The sequence below is a fragment of the Sparus aurata genome, chromosome 5 (assembly GCF_900880675.1).
Source record: "Sparus aurata chromosome 5, fSpaAur1.1, whole genome shotgun sequence".
Taxonomy (NCBI): domain Eukaryota; kingdom Metazoa; phylum Chordata; class Actinopteri; order Spariformes; family Sparidae; genus Sparus; species Sparus aurata.
The window spans coordinates 3940177-3962240 of record NC_044191.1 but is presented as its reverse complement, the minus strand read 5'-3'; the positions used below and the strand labels follow the sequence as shown (position 1 = coordinate 3962240).

At 41.0% G+C, this 22064-nt stretch overlaps 1 protein-coding gene across 9 annotated transcripts in view; it reads left to right on the top strand.

Annotated features, from left to right (window-relative positions):
* Nucleotides 1–22064, top strand: part of tjp2b (tight junction protein 2b (zona occludens 2)) — a 266330-nt gene that overhangs the window by 173368 nt on the left and 70898 nt on the right. For all 9 annotated transcript variants that reach the window (XM_030417306.1, XM_030417303.1, XM_030417300.1 and 6 more), the window contains 2 exons: nucleotides 1488–1612; nucleotides 1937–2039. In XM_030417306.1, the coding sequence (XP_030273166.1) occupies nucleotides 1488–1612; nucleotides 1937–2039 (228 nt within the window). The remainder of the gene's footprint in view (nucleotides 1–1487; nucleotides 1613–1936; nucleotides 2040–22064) is intronic.

Sequence of the window (22064 nt, the reverse complement as noted above, 5' to 3'; positions counted from 1 at the left end):
TTAAAAACACATCAGTCACATAGCATTAGGCTGACCAATAGTAACAGCGTCGATGGCAGTGTTTCCCCTATATGCACCTAGCAGCGGCGTCCCGCCACTGCTGAAATATGACCGCTGCTGCTGATTTTATTTTTATTTTTTTAACGAGAGTGGGCTCAGTCTTGTCTCTTTAGAAACTAACGTTATATTATTTTGCGCTATGGACGCTTCATATCCAGGTCAATCACACACCTGTTTGAAACGATTTATGAAAATAAATCACGAACCACAGTGGGCCACCTATAGAGACTAAGCCTGTTACGCTATTTTACAGCTGTTAGAATAATGAACTTTAATATAACAATTTCGGCTGCCAGTATCCATGGTTCTGTTGTCATATTATGCTTGGCAACTATCATTGTCTGTCAAAGAAACTTTGCAAGCGGTCTCCTTTGCTACATTCATCCAGATATACCGTTACTGCTGAGGCAGGTGATGCGCCATGCTAAACTCCGCTATTCCATGCCGTGCTGGGCTGTCTCTCAGCATACACCACAGGGACGGTTGGAGAAGGTGCAACGAGACACTTTGAGTTTACTTGATAACGTCAGCACAATGATTTTAACAAGCACTGGGTAGATATCAACCATGAAGCAAGCAACACTGATCACGGATTCAGGATTATCATTCGGGGTAGATGGATTTGTGGCGAGTTCACAAGTAAGGACTCCGACTCTGAGTGGCGTTCCAGTGTACTTATTTTTAGTAGGAGGTCTGAAAATTCCTACTGTCTCGAACGCAGCATCACTATGCGCGAGGGCCACTGTGACGCGCGAAGCTGTCAATCTCAAATTACTGACAGATTACTTGACAGAGGCACAGACCTTTTGGATTGTTCTAGTATTTGTGCTATCATGTGATTTTACTGTATATGGTTGGTGTTGATATTTTTGTGACATTATTGTCAATAATTGTTTTAAAGATTATACTTTTATTGTGTTCAATAAAAGTGTATTTTCCTAAAGCTTGAGACACCTCATATGTAAGCTAGACAGACATTGCCCCTGCTCATTACTGTGCACAAATATACTGTTATGTACTTAAGCCTAAAGAGCCCCTCTGGTGCTGGCAGATACATAGAAACCTCCTGGCAGGGTGCACTTTGCGCTTTGCTTTTGCACATGGGTGAACACTCACCTCCACTGCTACAACTCCATCCTAAGGGAAACACTGAACAGCATCCACGTAATACCCACTCACTGCCATGACTGAACACCGTCCCAAAATAAATAAATAAATAAAGATAATAATTGAACGCCGGCCCTCACGGCCCAAAAGTCAGACCGGTCCGCCGGGAACTGTCCCGATCCTCACTGTCAGCATCAGTGTATTTTAAAATGAACATGAAACACACAATCATCCTAGCTGGATAGAAAAGTAAACATCGTCATAGTTCCAAAAATCTATTTTCATGTAAGTCTTTTTCTAATTGATTTCTTTTCCTGCAGGACTCTAAGATGGGTTTTGGCATTGCTGTGTCAGGTGGGCGTGACAACCCCAATGTGGATAATGGTGAGATGTCAATCATCGTGTCAGATGTGCTGCAGGGAGGACCAGCAGATGGATTACTCTTGTAAGTCTGTCAAAAAGTGACCAAAATCCTCATGGTAGATACTTTAGTGAACTGCTGCTGTATACCTGTAGAAATCCTCAGCCACACATCTACTACAATTACTGCTGCTAGTCACCCTATATACTTATTTCAGTCAAAATGCTAATGATCTCACTAACTCGCAGATTATCTATATCTACAACCCATAAATCAATCTAGAACAAACAATTTTTTTCTGCAATCAAGTGTAGTGGAATTGCATACAAAGAAGCACTGTGTGATCTGTGAAACATTTTCTTTTACTGTTGACTAAGGATTTTTCTTTTTTCTTCTTTTATTGTCCAGTGAGAATGATCGCGTCATTCAGGTCAACTCCATCCCCATGGACAACGTGCCTCATTCCTTTGCTGTGCAGTCCCTCCGTAAATGTGGAAAAGTGGCCAGAATAGTGAGTATGAACTACACACAAGGAACTTATTAGAATTATTACATCCACCGAGGAAGTAAAATTTTCATTTTGTTTGTTGATTAGTTGTTTGGTTTGTTAGCAGGATAGAAAAAATGATCGGATTAAGACAAAACTTGGATAGAATAGAATCAACCCCAATAAGTTTTGGTGCAGATTAGTAGTCAGCTTATAGGATGGTCAACATTAGCTGCATGACTTAATGATCAGGCAGTAACTGTCTCACAGCAGCCAAACTGCTTAAACCACCTACAGTCACAGTCAACAGTTTAGGTACACTTGTAAAGAGAATGTATGTCATGGCATTCTTTTTGTTATTAAAGTTTTTATTTATTTGTTTGAACATATAAACAAACAGTGTTCTTTATATCTAGGTCCACGGTAAATGCTCATATTTAAAACAACAAAGATAAACATTCAACATTATTATTGACATCAATGCAGTCAGTGAGATCATCACAGTGTCATAACATTATTACAAGCGAGAAAGCGGTCCTCTGACCTCTTGAAGTTATTCACATCATCATTGATTCAAGCTAACAGCCTCCAACATTAATTCCATCTATTTTTTAAGATCTGGAAAGGATGTATTTTTCCAAACCCTGAGAATTATTTAGGCAGCTGTAAACAACCCTAACTTTATCACTGCAAGGCCATACTTTGATATACTGGGCATTCTGTTTGGTCCCCCAGTAGGCATAATCTTGGTGATACAGGTATTGTTAACCCCACCCATTTCCCTATGTATTCTATTACTTTTTCCCAGAATTGGTTAATACATTTATATTCCCAAATAGCATGTAAGAATGTTCCTGTCTTTTCCTGATATTTCCAGCATAAGTTATTTGCCAACAAGCCCATTCTGTGGAGTTTAGATGGGGTAAAATAAAACCTATGTATTAATCTGTACTGAGTAAATTTCCCCTTAGCCTCCTTTATATATTTCCAAGTATTTGCTAATATTCTTAGCCAGATTTCATCGTTCAGCTCACATCCTAGGTCTTTCTGCCAGACAAATCTCAGATTTTTACAAATATTGTTCCGTAACCCATTAAAGATTTTGTAAAACACAGCTGCCCTGCGTGCTATCAGGTAGTTCCAGAAATTCCATCATGGGATTATTGTCTTGAGTAAATTGGCCCTTAGTTATACTATCCCTAATTTATAAGAACTTCCAAACATTTTCTTTACTTTCCAAATCATATTTTTGCCTAAGTTCAGAAAAGGAAATAAACGCTCCATCAGAATATAGGTCATTTACATTACATATTCCTTTCATAAGCCATTGCTTCCAGTAAACAGTCTTTTTCCCAATCTGTATGGCAGGGTTGTGCCATATAGAGGCATATGATTGTCTTAAGTGTGACACACCACACGTCCTGTGTACTTCTCTCCATACCGCCTTAGAATAAGCCAATAGTGGATTTGAAGAATAATCATGTCCATTAGTAGTTGAACCATGTGAGAGAACATCCAAAGGTTTGTAGAGGCTTACCAGTTCCCGCTAAATTTTGATCCAGCTCAGCTCCGGGTCAGTTCCCTCCCAATGCTTAGTCAATCTGGACATTTCAAACGATAGATTATAAAGTCTAACATTGGCTAGAGCCATTTCCTCCTGTGTCCCTTGGTGGCCACATCTTCTTCATATTGATTCTTGGTCTCCTCTAGTCTTTTATATTTCTGTCAAGTTGCTTAAAAACCTGTGGTGTTATACAAACAGGTAACATCATGGAGTCATAATTGAATTGTGGGGCAACCACCGTTTTAATCACATTCATTTTTCACCATAAAGTAAGTTTAAATTTTTCCCGTTTGTCCAAATTCAATTTTGTTTTTCGAAGGAGTGGTTCCATATTTGACAACATTATTTCATCCAGATTTGGATTTAATTTGATACCCAATTATTTCATACCTGAAGGCATCCATTTGAAATTAAATGAAGTAACATAACTAGAATGGCATGTGTTTGATAAAGGCATGGCCTCCAATTTGTGCCAATTTAACTTGTAACCTGACAATTTGAAGTATGCGTTCATACATTCTAATAACACTGGCAGAGAATCGACAGGGTCTGTTATCACTGTTAAAATATCATCAGCATACATAAACAGCTTGTGCTCCAAAATGACTTCGAATATTCGCTCTAAACAAAAACACATAGGTTTGAACCATTCAGATATCTATATTTGCGCATCATGTCAATAACAGAAGGACAAACTAATACAACGAGACATAACTACTTGTATAGGTATTTTCGGGATACGGTACCTTGGTTCCAATTCTTGACAAAACTCTCTGAAGCCTGTGCCATCAACGATACTGATCGGCCTCATTTCCTTGCATATGAACAAAGCAAGTTTCTTTGTGCAGGCCTCTTGTCGTGCTGCAGACAAAGAGCTTGTGGCAGGCGGTAAAAAATAGTTGCGACGTGGCTGTTTAGTTGGCATTTCAGACATCATGGCATGCTCGTTTGGGTGCACATTTTCAACATGTGCCCTCATGTTGCTAGTGGTGGAATGGTAAGTTAACTGTAGCTTACACAGCTTGCATACTACTTTATCTCAAGGCTCCGCATTTTTGCCATCTACTGACCAAAATCCGGAGTATTTCCAAACAGGGATTTTTAGGTTGTTTGGAGTCCAAATCACTGTCTCTGCTGCCGAGTTGGGCTCTGAACTTTCTGCCACTTCGTTTTTCTCTCTGCCATCTGCGTCCCTGTTTTTTTGTCACGTCTCACCTTCAGCAGTGAGTGACGCTTGCAAGTGCGACTCCTGTGACCTATCCCTGACCCGTCATGCAGTGCGCCCACTCGCAAAGCAGCCGGTGATGTGTTTTTTTTCCACAGTCGAGTATTAATTTCCACAGTTGAATCTCCGTTTTTTTTTAATATTCGAATATATATTCGAATTTAGCATATTTCGTTGTCAGCCCTATTATCAACTGAGGGCCTCCCAGAGGAAAATTTTACTGCTCAAAGCTTGCTCCTTTATGGCTATGGAGCCGTAAAGGAGCTCAATGAGAGTTCTCATTTCAGTCTCATTGTAGTCTTTTTTGGTCTCAAACATTTCTCATTTGTTTCTCCTAAAATTCCTTAGGAGCAATAGGTGAGATTTGAGACTTTACCGCTTAAACCTTGCTCCTTTCCAGCACTGGGGAGACATTCTGAAACTTCATTGAGAGCTTGATGAGGTCTCCTTTGAAACTTACAGGGAGCCCAAGTTGAAATTTTCTGCACCTGTTTCTCAGGAGAAACAATTGAGAAACAGGAGAAATCAGCCACAGCCTCACTTTGGTCTCACATGGATCTCATAGTTGTCTAGGAGAAATGAATGAGACACTACTGAGATCTCTTCTCCAATTTTCGTTTCCTCTGGGCTATTTTTAATGAATCCTACTTGATCACCATTTATGATGTCTGGTAGTAGTTTTTCTATACATGACGCCAGGGTCTTTGTCAAGATCTTAAAATCTACACCAAGAAGGCTTACAGGTCTGAAAATGTTATGGGTTTGATGAATCTCTGTGCTTTTTAGGAATGACATTGATAAATGCATCATTAAATGAACCAGGCAGAGTTTCTGTTTCCAATGCTTCCATATACACCTTAAGTAGAATGGGAGCCAAAATATCACCATATTTCTTGTAGTATTCAACCGGGAAGCCATCCATTCCTGGTGACTTCCCGGTTTTCATGGAGAGAATAGTAGTTCTATTTCTTCCTCTGTTTTAGGAGCAACTAGCTGTTCCTTTTGTTCACCAGAGATGGTAGGTAGGTTAAGACCTGCGAAAAATGTCTCTCCTTCTTCTGTGTCAGGCATACTGATGTAAGTGATCTGAATACTATCTTTCCAAGTCTTTACGCTCCAAATTACGTACCTCTTTGTCTAATCTTTCTTCTTTCTTTCTATTTTCACTTTTGAAGAGTGGGTGATGATTTTCCCCCTTATAAATGCCTTAGATCCTTCCCAAACAGAGGATATTTTTTCTGTGGAGCCAATATTGGTTTCAAAGAAAAATTTAAGATCCTTTGATAATGCGTCACTAAAAGATTTTTCTTTCAGCAGCATGGTATTGAGCCTCCAACGATCCCTTTTACTTTGTCTGAGTTCAAGTCAACATGTAACTCCACTGTGCCATGGTCGCTGAGGGCAATGGCACCTATCTCACAGTTCACAACTGAGTCTACTAATGTATTTGATATCAGGTAAAAATCGATTCTTGAATGTGACTTGTGGCATATCTACGAGGTTCATATCCTCTGCCAGCACCTTTATTGCAGCTCTATCTTTGGGTGAAGATTTACCACCGGGTCTGCTCCCATCCATTACCTGATTGAAATCTCCTGCTATTATAACCTGACCCTCCATACTAGTAGGGGGAATTATCAATGAAAAAGGGCCAAATCGTTACGCGGTGGATAGAAGCACCAAAACTAGTATAGATATTCTTTAGGGTGTATCTCATCGTTTCAGAAGGGGTGCCCAAATTTTCCAGTCCATTAAGGTAATTTTCAAAGGGAAAATCCAAGATGGCCACCAAAACAGACCCAAGAGTAATATAATATTACTTTGCTTGGAAATTATGCTTTATTCTCCCATTTTTGTTTTTGCATGTGATGTATATAGGCCACTATCAAATAATATGTGCAATGAATCCCATGAGAATAATGTTACCTGGCTTTTAAATGACTTTAAAGAGAAAAAAATGGTAAAAAACAAAAAAAAAACAGTCAGAATGGTAAGTCATCAAATGGATCCTCATCTGAGTGGGAAACTATTTGTAAAATACAAACATAAATGGCTTTAAAAACTTTAACAAGAACTCATTTATGACTTAAAAGAGTTGTATATCGAAAAAATGTTTATGTGAGCAGAGATAACGTCTCACATCACTAACATAATGTTATGCCAATGTTAGCATTAGCATTAGTAAATGTAGACTCAGTAAGATATGTTAATAATGATGATGCCTAAGTTAAGGTATTGTTGCTCCCAAGCCAAACCAAACCAAACCTGAAAAGTAAGAGGGCTGAAAGATTTTAAAAAGGAGAACAGTTTCTCTGGCTGCACATGTGCTGGAGCAGTAGCAGTACCAAAGTTGAAAATGTCCCCTTAAGAAAGAATGCCTCCAGAACTCCTGCAATTTTTGAAAAAAAAATTATCACCAAAATATTTACATACTGACTGAGTAACAGGAGACATTGCTGAACTCTGTGCCTTTGCAGTGCTTAACAGTTCACATGTGTTCTTTTCTATGAAACAACTAACCTTGAAAAAGTCAGTGATCTCAGGAAGGACTTGTTTTCACAAAAATGTGTGTCAATGGAAAATATCCATCCCACACAGGTTGCACTGCTACAGCATTCTAACCGAGCAGTGTACCAAGCCAGCATTTGGTCCAAATGTCTGCAGACTATTCAGTTGGTGCCTTCCCCAGCAAAATATGGATGGACCAAAATAGATGATTCTTCGACATCTTTATGGACACTTTTATCAGAGGCAGCTAAAGTATGTAGAGAACTTCTTCAATTCAGCTGCAAAACTGAGCCTCTCTGCTCGCCAAAGTGCCGATGCAAGAATGCACGGTTGCCTTGCACAGCACTGTGCCACTGTGCTGGAGGATGTGAACAGATGTACTGCATAGGCCTGTTTTATGGTTTGATATGATCTGCTTGAGGTGCATAGTGTCTTCTGTGTAACAGATGATATGTAGTTAGCCATTTTGTATTCCTTTCCTTTTTTAAGGTGTTTTTGCTGGGCTTTGAAACAGCTGACAATTCTGTGGGTGGCCATTTTTAATTTCTTCAAAAGCTCATTTCCTGTTCACAATTTTTGGGATTCATTTTCCTGGATGCTTGAGGGTCACTCAAAGAATATATATACCACATTTCATGTTTTTTATGAGGTTGTTTTGGTTGTTTTTGAATCAGCTGCCAATTGCATGGGCAGCCATTTTGAATTTCTTCAAAAACTCACGTCCTGTTTGAATTTTTTTTTGGGCACTCCTTCTAGGGACTTCTATACCAAATTTCATGCTTCTATCCACTGCGTAACTTTTTTCTATATAATCCCCCCTACTATATGTCCTATCACCCTATTGGTTTCATGGAAAAAATCAGGCTCCTCCTTGTTTGGTGCATGTATATTGCATAATATTGTCCTAATCCCATTAATCGAGGCTTCAATACAAATGAGTCATTCTTCCATTTTGTTGTATAATTTTAGCATAACAAAGCTTAGATTTTTATTGATGAGAATCATCACCCCATTCCTTTTGCTCGAGTAGGAGCTATGATAAACTTTCCCTACCCAGCTTTTTTAAAATTTCACTGCCTCCTCATCCCCATTATATGCGACTCTTGAATAAATGCTATATCTGTATTTTTGGATTTCAAATATGCCAGAACCTTCCACCTTTTAATGTGGTGGCCACATCCATTTATGTTCCACGATATATTAATATACCTGTCAGCCATAATTCTCAAGCATGTAATAGTACTGTGTTTGTGACTGCAATTTATCTGTCATGGTTGTTATTTTAACAAAACAAATATTCTTTAAACTGTTCAGAGCATTATTAGGCCAACTCAAATACAATGTCTGACAACTTAACTCAAATGTCTTGACACAAAAAACAAACATGACGGAAAGCGATAAACCCTCAAGCAAAGCAATGAGTGATTGGTATGCTCAATCACTGGCCAAAAGTTTTCCACATCCTGCATGGAGTCTATTTATCAGACGTTGGGATAGCGACTTCGTGTCCCTCCAGCATGCATGCAGCTACCTCAGATATTCTTCAGAAGAAGGAACACAAAGGGTAATGGGGGCCAAAGTGCACCTGACAAAAGAACTAGCAAGTGAGTCTTTTAACTCTTTTGTCTGACTGTCTCTGACTGTCACAAATCCAGCAGATGCGGATTAGGGCCCCTGCTCACAATAGTCGTTGAAGAGAGCAGCTGAAGCTGCTAACGACATATCATCTTCTGGCACCAGCTCAGGCATGTGTCGAGTGGACAAGCCAGCATCCCCCACAGTAGCACCAGGCTGAAGGGACAGGTGTAAGAGGCAAAAGCTGAATGGTGAATCCACCACTTTCCTATCAGAGAGGGACATCTTGTCGGAGGGCAAGCAGCCCACCACTCCAGTCATGAGCACAAGAATACAAGCAACAAGCTAACAGAACTTTTGATGTCAGGTGATTTGACTCAATGTTGCTACAGCAGTTGACCTGTTTAAGCGAGAAGATGATAACAAACCAATTAATTGATGGGTAGATGGCATTACATTATTGGTTTAATTGGATAAGTCAAGCTTACTTAAAGCAACATGCTGAAGTATCCTTGAGCCAAGATATTGAACCCCAGAATTGCTCCTCGTGTGCAGTTGGCACCCTGTGGGGCAGCCACTGCCATCAGTAAGGGTCCTGCAATGAGCTGGCGACTCATTCAGGGTGTACCCTGGCCTTCGCCCATGAGTAGAACTGGATTTGGCCCCAGTAAGCCCCGCAACCCCTCAGGGGGATAAAAAGCGGCAACATCCCGCAACCCTCACGGAAAAAGCGGAAAAGAAAACGAAACGAAAAAAACGAAGCTTACTTACAGGAGAACTTCGGTCGATTTAAACATGCAGCTTCATTGCTCAAGCACCCATGAATTGCCCGTAATGAAGACGCGAACACATTTGGTCCAACCATTACAGGGCTCTGTGAACGGAGAGTTAGCATTGACAGCTAACAGCATGGGGTCAGAACTTTACACCGTGTTTTAAGCATCTTAACATGCTCCACATCTCACCCCAAAAGTTATGCAACATCAGCAGACACCTTACAACACAGCACTGTAGCGTGTATGACTCAAAATGAATAAAAAAGTAGTTAAAACAGTGTGTTTGTGCAAGGAGCTACACACTAGTTTGTTGACATCCGTGTCTTCCGGTAGCTAGACCAAACTAGTCAATCCGTCGAGCGTGCGCTTACTCCCTCATTGGGCGGGGACGGAAACGTATTCCAGCATTTTCGTTTTTCTGTTCATAATGAACATGTCCATGTTACAGCCTGTCATGAGCCATGAGCCTTACAATAGCCTTTTAAGTCTGTTAAGTGCACCTTCGATGGATATACTAGTTTGGTCTAGCTACCAGAAGACACGGATGTCAACAAACCAGTATGTAGCTCCTTGCACAAACACACTGTTTTAACTACTTTTTTATTTTGACGGTTGCTATGGCGCCGTACTAGGTGGCAGCCTGTAACAGCACCTCCCGTGGGTTTTTAAGTTTTTTTCGTAGTTTTTGTTGTATTTGTGTTGTGTTTGTGTTCTGGTTTTCGCTGAACTTTTGGCGGCTCTTCTCCGGAGACTGGGAGAGGACGAACACCTTTCTTTTTTTTTTCTTTTTGAACTTTTACAGCACTTTTTGTTATGTTTTTGAGATGTTTTTGCTAGCCCTAGCAACGGAGGGTCAGGAGCGCATCACTGAGCGCATTGTTTACACACGCGACCAGCTGATTGCGCTGTGTGAACCTGCACTGCTGCCCGGAGCCAGTCCTGAGGTCCTGAAGGAGCTGCGGAGGAGATGCCGTGGCTGCAGAGCCGGAGTGAAACGGAGGGTGAAGAGGAGGAGACACAGACCGGCTGTACCGGCGATTTATTGTCATCACTGGGGATTTTAATCATGTCTCACTGGATAAAACCCTTCCAACATTTCACCAGTATGTTGACTGCCCCACCAGAGACTGCAACACACTGGATCTGTTGTATGCAAATGCTAAGGATGCATACAGTCCCACAGCCCTCCCCCCTCTTGGAAGATCTGACCACAACCTGGTTCTGCTGACCCCTAAGTATATTCCCCTTGTTCAGCGGCAGCCTGTCCACACTAGGAGCGTGAGGAGGTGGACTCAGGAGGCTGCTGACGCACTACAGGACTGCTTTGAGTCGACAGACTGGGATGCACTTGTTGAGCCACATGGAGAGGATCTGGACAGCATGACCGACTGCATCACAGAATACATCACGTTCTGTGAACACACCACCATGCCAACCGGGACTGTACGCTGCTTCCCTAATAATAAGCCGTGGATCACCAATGACCTGAAAGCCCTTCTTAACAAGAAGAAGAGGGCGTTCAGGTCTGGAGACAGGGAAGAACTGAGGAGAGTGCAGCATGAACTCAGGGATATGCTGAGGACCTGTAAAGACGCCTACAGGAGGAAGCTGGAGGCCAAACTCCAGCAGAACAATGTGAGGGATGTGTGGACTGGTATGAAGCAGATCACTGGGTGTAAGGTGATCGGCAGACAGTCTTCGGGCAGCCTGGAGAGGGCAAACGAGCTGAACAGATTCTTCAATAGGTTCAGCTCACAGCCTTCTGTCGTCTCCATGACACCTCCAGACCCCAACACACCCTCACTGCCCCAAATGCTTCCTCCCCTCCTCCCTCACTCCCCTGCTGTGAGCTCTCCTGTGCAGCACCTCTCCTCCTCCTCCACCTCCTCCTCCTCCACCTCCTCCTCCTCTACCTCCTTCTCCTCCACCTTCACCTCCTCCTCCACCTCCTCGTCCTCCACTGAAGACACCAGCAGCCTCCCCCGCATGACTGTGACTGCAGGCCAGGTTAGGAGACAGCTGGAGAGACTCCACCAGCTGAAGGCTGCAGGCCCTGACGGTATCAGCCCCAGGATCCTGAAGACATGTGCCAGCCAGCTGTCTCCTGTCCTACAACACCTCTACAACCTGAGCCTGGTTCAGGAGAGAATACCGGTGCTTTGGAAGACTTCCTGCCTGGTTCCTGTTCCAAAGAAGTCGACAGCATCAGACCTCAATGACTATCGACCAGTGGCCCTCACATCTTACGTCATGAAGGTGCTGGAGAGACTGGTTTTGGCCAACCTGAGGCCGCAGGTGAGAGCCCTGCTAGACCCTCTGCAATTTGCTTACCAGCCCCACTTGGGAGTTGATGACGCTGTCATCTACCTGCTGCAACGAGCCCATTCGCACCTGGATGGTGGAGGAGGTACTGTGAGAATCACATTCTTTGATTTCTCTAGTGCTTTTAACACCATTCAGCCACTGCTACTGGGGGAGAAGCTGCGGGTGATGGGTGTAGACGACACAATGATCTCCTGGATTACTGACTACCTGACAGGCAGGCCACAGTTTGTCCGTATGGGCAGTGTTCTGTCTGATGCGGTGGTTAGTGATACAGGAGCTCCACAGGGGACTGTACTGTCTCCTTTCCTGTTCACCTTATACACCACTGACTTTCAGTACAACACCGGGTTGTGTCACCTGCAAAAGTATTCTGACGACTCGGCTGTTGTTGGGTGTATAAGTGAGGGACAGGAGGAGGAGTACAGGGCACTGGTAGACAACTTTGTGGAGTGGACTGGACAGAATTACCTGCGGCTGAACATCAGCAAGACCAGAGAGATGGTGATAGATTTCAGGAAGAAGAGGAAGACGGCTTTCCAACCTCTGTGCATTCTGGGAAAGGATGTGGAGGCGGTGGAGGATTACAAGTACCTGGGTGTTACCATCAACCACAGACTGGACTGGAGATCTAACACTGAAGCTGTTTACAAGAAGGGGATGAGCAGACTTTACTTCCTGAGGAAGCTGAGATCCTTCAACGTGTGCAGCAAGATGTTGGAGATCTTTTATCAGTCTGTGGTGGCCAGTGTACTTTTCTTTGCTGTGGTTTGTTGGGGGAGCAGCATCGGAGCCAGCGACATCAACAGACTCAACAAACTGATCAGGAAGGCTGGCTCTGTGATTGGCTGCAAACAGGACACTCTGGAGGCTGTGGTGGAGAGGAGGACACTGAAAAAACTGTCATCCATCATGGATAATCCTCTCCACCCTCTCCAACTCACACTGGTCAGACAGCGGAGCACCTTCTCCGGAAGGCTGCTTCAGCTTCGCTGTCGAAGCAACAGATACAGGAAATCTTTCCTGCCACAATCCATCACTTTATATAATAACTCTCTCACCTCTGCCTGACTGAGAACTCTGGTCTCTCTACTGTTTTGTTGTATATATTATTATTGTTATAGTATATTTTGCATATTTTGTTTTGTTGTATATATTATTATTGTTTATTGTTTATAGCACACTGTGCACTGTATATATACACTATGTATATATTGGATTCTATTTATGTGTTTTAAGTGTTTTATTTGCTGACCCACTACTGCTGTAACAAAATAATTTCCCAGTCTGGGATCATTAAAGTAATTCTATTCTATTCTATTCTATTCTATTCATTTTGAGTCATACACGCTACAATGCTGTGTGCTAAGGTGTCTGCTGATGTTGCATAACTTTTGGGGTGAGATGTGGAGCATGTTAAGACGCTTAAAACACAGTGTAAAGTTCTGACCCCATGCTGTTAGCTGTCAATGCTATCTCTCCGTTCACGGAGCCCTGTAATGGTTGGACCAAATGTGTTCGCGTCTTCGGCACTGGCAAGTCAAGAGTAGCTTGAGCAATGAAGCTGCATGTTTAAATCGACCAAAGTTCTCCTTTAAGCACACGTGACCTGAATGAGCTGGTTGTGTTTGCAGATTTAAAAAACAATGATAATGAACTATAACTACTTTATAAAGAAATCTTGTCTTTTTTTGGAACACCAAGACACTACTCGAGAGAAGCGTTTTCTTCAATGGGAAGTTAGCCCTTGGTTTTAACAAAAATAAAAAGTGTATATAATTGATATCCTGCCAAATGGTATGTAGCGTCCCAAAACATTAGTTAAGCTTTTTTCCAATAACTTTATGTCTCTCTCAAGATAGTTTTGATTGTGACATGAGCAATGTATAGTCTGGTACCTCTGGTTGCTCATTACGTTTTCAATAAAGCATTGGGGAAAAAAATAAATTCTGGTCACTAAATATACAGCGGTCAAGCCAGCCGTGGTTCGCGTTTGCGTGGTCAAATCAGCCGCACCTTTTTTTCCAGTGCGCGAATCTACTAACATTTACAGTAATCGTAATGAACCTGCTCTGACTGTGGGTCAGACTGCAGTCTCACAATCAGACCCATGAAACATACGATACTTTTACAGTAATTATTCCTGGTAATAAACTGAAGGTGTCATGAAGGTATCCCTCTGGATTTCAAAGTAAAGGACGACCTGAGAAAAAAAAAGAAACATTGTTTCGATAAGTAGTCCAAGATTCATATACTGCTGAACTTAGTACTTCCTAGAATACTTGTATAACTAGTATGAAGTACTTTTACTGTGTACTTTTCAAGTAATACTTTGTCAAAATCCTTAACAGAGAATAAGATTAACCCTTAGGAGTCTGGGGTATAATTGGCCGTTTTTGACTACTTTTGATTTTACCATTATATTTCACCTTAAAAACTATTTACCTTGCCTTGTTTGGTGTCATTATTTTCAGCACAACCTCACATGTGTGATTAAATAGTTATTTTTTTCATTTTGACACACTGTATTAACACAATGGAATCCGAGAGTCTCCCTCAGCTCTCCTGCCTGCTCCACATTCAGCAGTCTCCTCATTGTTTTGCCTCACAAAACAAGAAAACTGCTACACTACACACTAAAAACACTACACTAAACACTACATAACACACTAACTATACACTCCAAACACGCTAAATGTCACAAATCTCTCAACTCTCAAAATTCGCAGTCTCCTGCTTGCGGACACATTGTGAGAAAAGCACGTTTCTATCGTCTCTTCCTGCACCAAACACATGTTCGCGAAAAAGCGTGGCGGACATTGTTTATCGAAACTCCGGTTTTACTTGGCCTATCAACATAATTTATAAACTGGTATATCGTTTGAAGGCCGGACCAAACTGAGACTCACTGAGACTCCGGCTCGCTGCTACATCATCTTAAATCAGTCACATGATTTGATCATACTGGCGTGATTGTCGACTCCTAAGGGTTAAGGATATTTCGCCCAACTTTGTCGTGGAATAAAGAACTTATTTTCCATAAGGAGTCCAAGATTCATATACTGCTGAATTGAGCACTTCCTAGACTACTTCTAAGAATAATATAAAGTACTTTTACAGTGTACCTTTCGAGTAATACTTTGTCAAAATCCTTAACGGAGAACAAGAATAAGTATTTTTGCCCAAATTTGATGTAGAAATGTATGTGTAACAGAGTATTATTAGACTGTGGAATTGCTCCCTTTTTGTTCCTCCTACTTATGGAAACAATGTTTTTTTTTCTTAATTTCTCAGGTCGTCCTTTACTTTGAAATCCAGAAGGATACCTTCTTGATACCTTCAGTTTATTACTGGGAATAATTACTGTAAAAGTCTTGTATGTTTCATGGTTCTGATGTGAGACTGCAGTCTGACCCACAATCAAAGCGGGTTCAGTACGATTACCGTAAATGTTAGTGCATTTGCGCACTGGAAAAAAAGGTGCGGCTGATTTGACCACGCAAACCCCGGCTGGCTTTACCGCAGTATATTTAGTGACCAGAGATTTTTTTCCCCCAATGCTTTATTGAAAACGTAATTAGTGACCAGAGGTACCAGACTATACATTGTGCATGCGCAAAGCGTGGCCACACAGCAAAAATGTACCGTGGGAAATGGTATTACAATAACGGAAAATGTAAATTAGATTCATTATTTCATTTTGGTTTCCTTGTTTATTATATTTTCCATTTTGGGCTGAAAATAAGAAAATAAACACCAGTTTTCAATGTTTGGTGCATACAGAAAAACATAAAAACAAAATATTGAGTCGTTTTTTCGTTTGCCAGATTACGTGGAATAATTGAATGATCAGATGATACACAGACCATAAAGCACATTTCAAAACAAAGTTACAAAGTGCTTTACATGGTTGAACCAGGATTGAAACATTTAAGGACTAAGGCAAACAAAATCAGGCATTTTAAGTAATACAAAAATTACATGGAAAAAATAATACAGAAAATAAAAGAATAAAATATCCAATGATAATATAAGATAAGAACAATAGCAATAACAATAAACAAATAAGACGTGTTGAAAATAAAGCAGCGTGGTTAATTTAGTAAAATACTTTTTTGAAAAGATGCGTTTTGAGAAGTGATTTAAAAGATGTGACTGATTCTGCAAGTCTCAGACTCTCAGGCAGGGAGTTCCAGAGCTGAGGGGCCTTGACTGCAAAAGCCCAGCCACCTTTAGTTCTGAGCAGGGACTCAGGAACAACCAGCAAAGCCCTGTCTGAGGATCTGAGGCTGCGCCCTAGCTCATAGGGGAGTAGCAATTCAGCAATGTCATGGGCTGAACCATGAAGTGCTTTAAAAGTGATCAGTAAAATCTTAAAATCAATTCTAAAACTGTCTGGCAACCAGTGAAAAAAGGCCAAAACAGGGCTCTTGTCTTTTATTAATTGTTAAACGCCAGGCAGCTGCGTTTTGTACCAGCTGAAGGCATGAGATGGCTTTTTTGCTCAACCCTGAATACAAAGCGTTACAATAATCTAGCTGAGAAGAAAAGCATGGATGACCTTCTCGAGATCAGGCTGCGAGAGAAAAGATCTGATCTTTGAGATGGTCCTTAAGTGATAAAAACATGACTGAACAACATTAGTTATTTGTTTTTTCAAAAGAAAGGTTGCTGTCAAATATCACACCCAGGTTTCTGGCTGTAGGTTTGACATTTGAAGACAAGAATCCAAGATTATTCTGTAAAATGGGGATGGAATTTTGGGGAACAAAGAGAATTATATCCGATTTGTTTTCGTTTAACTGAAGTAGGTTTTGGGACATCCAGTGTTTCATCTCTGACAGACAGGATAAAATATGATTAAAATGGTCACATTCACCAGTTTTTAATAGGACATACATTTGTGTGTCATCTGTATAACAATTGTACTGGATTTTGTGTTTGTTTATGATATGTCCCAGTGGTAGCATGTATACAGAATAACAAGGGGCCAAGTATGGAGCCTTGGAGAACACCACAGGTCAAAGGGGCCACTGATGAGGAGGCATTGCCCATAGCTACTGAGAAAGACATGTCTGATAAGTAAGATTTAAACAATTATAGGGTAGTATCCCTGATGCCGACCCACTTCTCAAGGCAATCCAGAAGGATCAAGTGATCCACAGTGTCAGATGAAGAGCTCAAATCCATAAGAAATGAAATTGAACAATCACCAGCATGAGCTGTAAGTAAAAGGTTGTTTGTCACCTTGATTAGAGCGGATTTAGTACTATGACATGCACGGAAACCTGAAATTATCAAAGATATGAGTATTCATAAAAGAAATCAACTCTAAGTAAACAGTCTTCTCTAAAACTTTTGATAAAAATGGTAATGTAGAAATAGGTCTTAATGTTTTAAAATCAGTAGGGTCAAGGCTCAGTTTCTTAAAGCTAGGTTCTGTAATGTTGTTCAGAAACACATTTTGTTATACTGGGTGAAATGATCCTGCTATCCTGAGAGTAGTCAATGCATTATGTATTCAGAAAAAGGAACGAAAATAATCGGACCTCTGTGGCAGCTGCAGGCCTCCAAGAGTACCCATCTGCAGTCAAGATGGCCGACAAGGGCGCCGCCATATATCCAATCCATACCGGAAGTCCCAACCGGAAGCTGGTTAATCACCAAAATAAAAACAAAATAAAAGCCGCCATTTATCCAATCCATACCGGAAGTCCCAACCGGAAGTTTGTCAATCACCAAAATAAAACCAAAATAAAAGCCGCCATTTATCCAATCCATACCGTAAGTCTCAAGCGGAAGTTAGTTAATCACCGAAATAAAAGCTTAAAAAACACGTACGTTTACGTTTATCGTAACAGTATAATTGATTAGTTAATTGTCTCGCCACGACTTTACTCAGAAGTTAGTTAGAAGCCTATAATAATCACTAAGTTATAATGTTAAGATTTCATGGATTTAGCTTCAATATCAATGTTATGAATAAAAATGTGAATATTATGTTTGTGTGGTGGTGGTAGGGGGCACACACACACACACACACACACAAACACAAACAATAGGACTGAAGAATAACTAAGATTAAATAAACTGAATTCTCAAATTAAGTAGAGAATTGATAAAACGGTCACAACAAATGTCATACTTGCTATCAAATTAGTACATGGTAAATGTCAATTTATGTTACTGTTTCATTGATTTACAATTAATATTGATTGTAAATATTAATATTACGGTTATTAAACACAAATACGTTTGTGTGTGTGTGAGTATATATGTGTATGTGGGGGGCTGCTCACACATATCATTCACGCTAGAACTGAAAAATAAGGCCAACACTGTAATTTAATAGTTACACATAAAAATGAACACATCTCCAGACCCAGCAACTACCCGTTGTGTTGCATCACACTTGTCTGTGGCCACTGTGTTGCTCATGATGCCCCCCTCATCCCTGAAGATCCCTGGTGGGTGAGGAAACGACAAGCTGGACTAATGTCTTTTAGCTTAGTTTCTTTATTATGCTTTTGAGCAAACAATGTGTGGGTAGTCTGTACTGTGCTTAATGAAAGCATCCTCTGGTGAGCAGGCTCGGCCACATACAGGAAAGACGGAGAGAGCATGCCAGCTTCCTGCAAACAAGATCCTGTATAATATCTGGGCAATACAGTCCTTGCACTGTATCACCACAAATGATTTACAGCAGGGGTCCCCAAACTTTTTTCGGTGGGGGCCACATCAACTTTCCTTTCTGTGGTGGGGGGCCGGTGTCAGTCTATAACAGGAAATGATATGGGCCAACTACCACTGTTCAGCTATTAAAAGTCCTTACCAACATTACCCATTAATCTCAATGTCCCAATTCAAAATGTTGCACCATAACTGCATTTGAAAAACAATACAAAGGGATCTACCATGTTAAATAAAGTTTATTTAACATTTAATTTATTTTCATTAATTGTATATATTAGGAATTGAGGAAAACATCAACACTTATAGAGAAAATATAACACTTATAACATTGAATGAAAAAATGCAATACTGCTGTTACATGACTTTTCCTAAAAGTGTCTGTATTTTAACTTTGAATAGTTTTTATATAAATTACACAAAATATGATATGTTAACCTGTTTCGGCCATTAGCGGTCAAACTGACAGCACATCACTTCGCGGGGTTTCATTGTTCCATGTTTCGCACGGTTTGCTGCTTTCATTGTCTCTCTTGTCTCTAACTGTGTTAGCGGTCTCCAGCTGTGCCTCTTTGTGAATTTACTTGTGAGTTAATAATTATATACAGTGGGGCAAAAAAGTATTTAGTCAGCCACCAATTGTGCAAGTTCTCCCACTTAAAAAGATGAGAGAGGCCTGTAATTTTCATCATAGGTGCACTTCAACTATGAGAGACAGAATGGGGGGAAAGAATCCAGGAAATCACATTGTAGGATTTTTAATGAATGAATTGGTAAATTCCTCGGTAAAATAAGTATTTGGTCACCTACAAACAAGCAAGATTTCTGGCTCTCACAGACCTGTAACTTCTTTAAGAGGCTCCTCTGTCCTCCACTCATTACCTGTATAAATGGCACCTGTTTGAACTCGTTATCAGTATAAAAGACACCTGTCCACAACCTCAAACAGTCACACTCCAAACTCCACTATGGCCAAGACCAAAGAGCTGTCAAAGGACACCAGAAACACAATTGTAGACCTGCACCAGGCTGGGAAGACTGAATCTGCAATAGGTAAGCAGCTTGGTGTGAATAAATCAACTGTGGGAGAAATTATTAGAAAATGGAAGACATACAAGACCACTGATAATCTCCCTCGATCTGGGGCTCCACACAAGATCTCTCCCCGTGGGGTCAAAATGAGCACAAGAACGGTGAGCAAAAATCCCAGAACCCCACGGGGGGACCTAGTGGATGACCTGCAGAGAGCTGGGACCAAAGTAACAAAGGCTACCATCAGTAACACACTATGCCGCCAGGGACTCAAATCCTGCAGTGCCAGACGTGTCCCCCTGCTTAGGCCAGTACATGTCCAGGCCCGTCTGAAGTTTGCTAGAGAGCATTTGGATGATCCAGAAGAGGATTGGGAGAATGTCATATGGTCAGATGAAACCAAAGTAGAACTTTTTGGTAAAAACTCAACTTGTCATGTTTGGAGGAGAAAGAATGCTGAGTTGCATCCAAAGAACACCATACCTACTGTGAAGCATGGGGGTGGAAACATCATGCTTTGGGGCTGCTTTTCTGCAAAGGGACCAGGACGACTGATCTGTGTAAAGGAAAGAATGAATGGGGCCATGTATCGTGAGATTTTGAGTGAAAACCTCCTTCCATCAGCAAGGGCATTGAAGATGAAACGTGGCTGGGTCTTTCAGCATGACAATGATCCCAAACACACCGCCCAGGCAACGAAGGAGTGGCTTCGTAAGAAGCATTTCTAGGTCCTGGAGTGGCCTAGCCAGTCTCCAGATCTCAGCCCCATAGAAAATCTTTGGAGGGAGTTGAAAGTCCGTGTTGCCCAGCGACAGCCCCAAAACATCACTGCTCTAGAGGAGATCTGCATGGAGGAATGGGCCAAAATACCAGCAACAGTGTGTGAAAACCTTGTGAAGACTTACAGAAAACGTTTGACCTCTGTCATGGCCAACAAAGGGTATATAACAAAGTATTGAGATTAACTTTTGTTCCACCATAATTTGCAAATAAATTCTTTAAAAATGGTGTGATTTTTTTTTTCTCATTTTGTCTCTCATAGTTGAGGTATACCTATGATGAAAATTACAGGCCTCTATCATCTTTTTAAGTGGGAGAACTTGCACAATTGGTGGCTGACTAAATACTTTTTTCCCCACTGTGTGTATGTGTGTATGTAATATTATATACACACACACACACATACAGAGAGATATAGATATATGGATTTTTAAGAAACAACTGTGTTGAGGTTATGTCAATACATCTATGTACTGTGTTGCAGTTAGTCCCTGTCTTGTACATCATTAGCTAATAGGGCCACGTAGCTCCCAGGCTTACTTGCCAGTAACTGCTAGTTGTTAAAGCAGAGGATAATACAGCTATGTTTTCCCCTGTAGTTCTGGAACTACCTCCAAATACCATAATGATGTGGTAGGATGTATTTTAAAAACCAAGTTGCCCCTCGAAAGTCAGTGTTAACTCTCTCACCAAATTACACTGTACACAATTACAACTAATATTGGTATATCATGATTGCATTTTCTCCTAAAAGGTTGGGGGGGGATTTCTAAAATGAAAAATTGTTGGGGAGGAGAGCAGGATCTTGCTGGGCCCCACTGGAGAGGGGGCAAGAAGTTAAGAAAAGCAACACTCGCTATTTGCTCTGCTTTATGCCTGAGCATCTACCGGAGCTGGTTGTGTGTGGGTGCTAGTGCGGGTGTGGGGGTGGGTGGGTTTCTGGTGTCTCAGGTTTTCAGCCTGGCTGCCTCTCACGCTGCTGCAGGTCTAAAAGTAGAAGCACTTTTCTCCTGTGTGTACGCTGAACGAATCTCAATGCTCCACACAGTTAAATATAAATGGGCAATCTGATTTGCTGCTTTGAGTCACTGCTTTCATGACTTATAGCTGTTTCTTTACTCTCACTCCTCTTTGAGAGTTAGACACAGAAGCTTTTTAGTTTAAGGTTAGGTTTCTTTTTCCACTAGTGCAGTGCCCGTAAGAAAAGTGTATTCCTACAAAAAAAGTGGGAGGTTAAGGAGCTTTTTCATGGATGGCCAAATGAGGCTGTGTTTGAAGGTGGGACGTCAGGGATATTTAGATAGATAGATAGATAGATAGATAGATAGATAGATAGATAGATAGATAGATAGATAGATAGATATTAGAATTACTTTAATGATCCCAGACTGGGAAATTATTTTGTTACAGCAGTAGTGGGTCAGCAAATAAAACACTTTGTACATAACATAAATAGAATCCAATATATACAGTGTGCTATAAACAATAAACAATAATAATATATACAACAAAACAAAATATGCAAAATATACTATAACAATAATATATACAACAAAACAAATAAGGTTTGTTGTGAA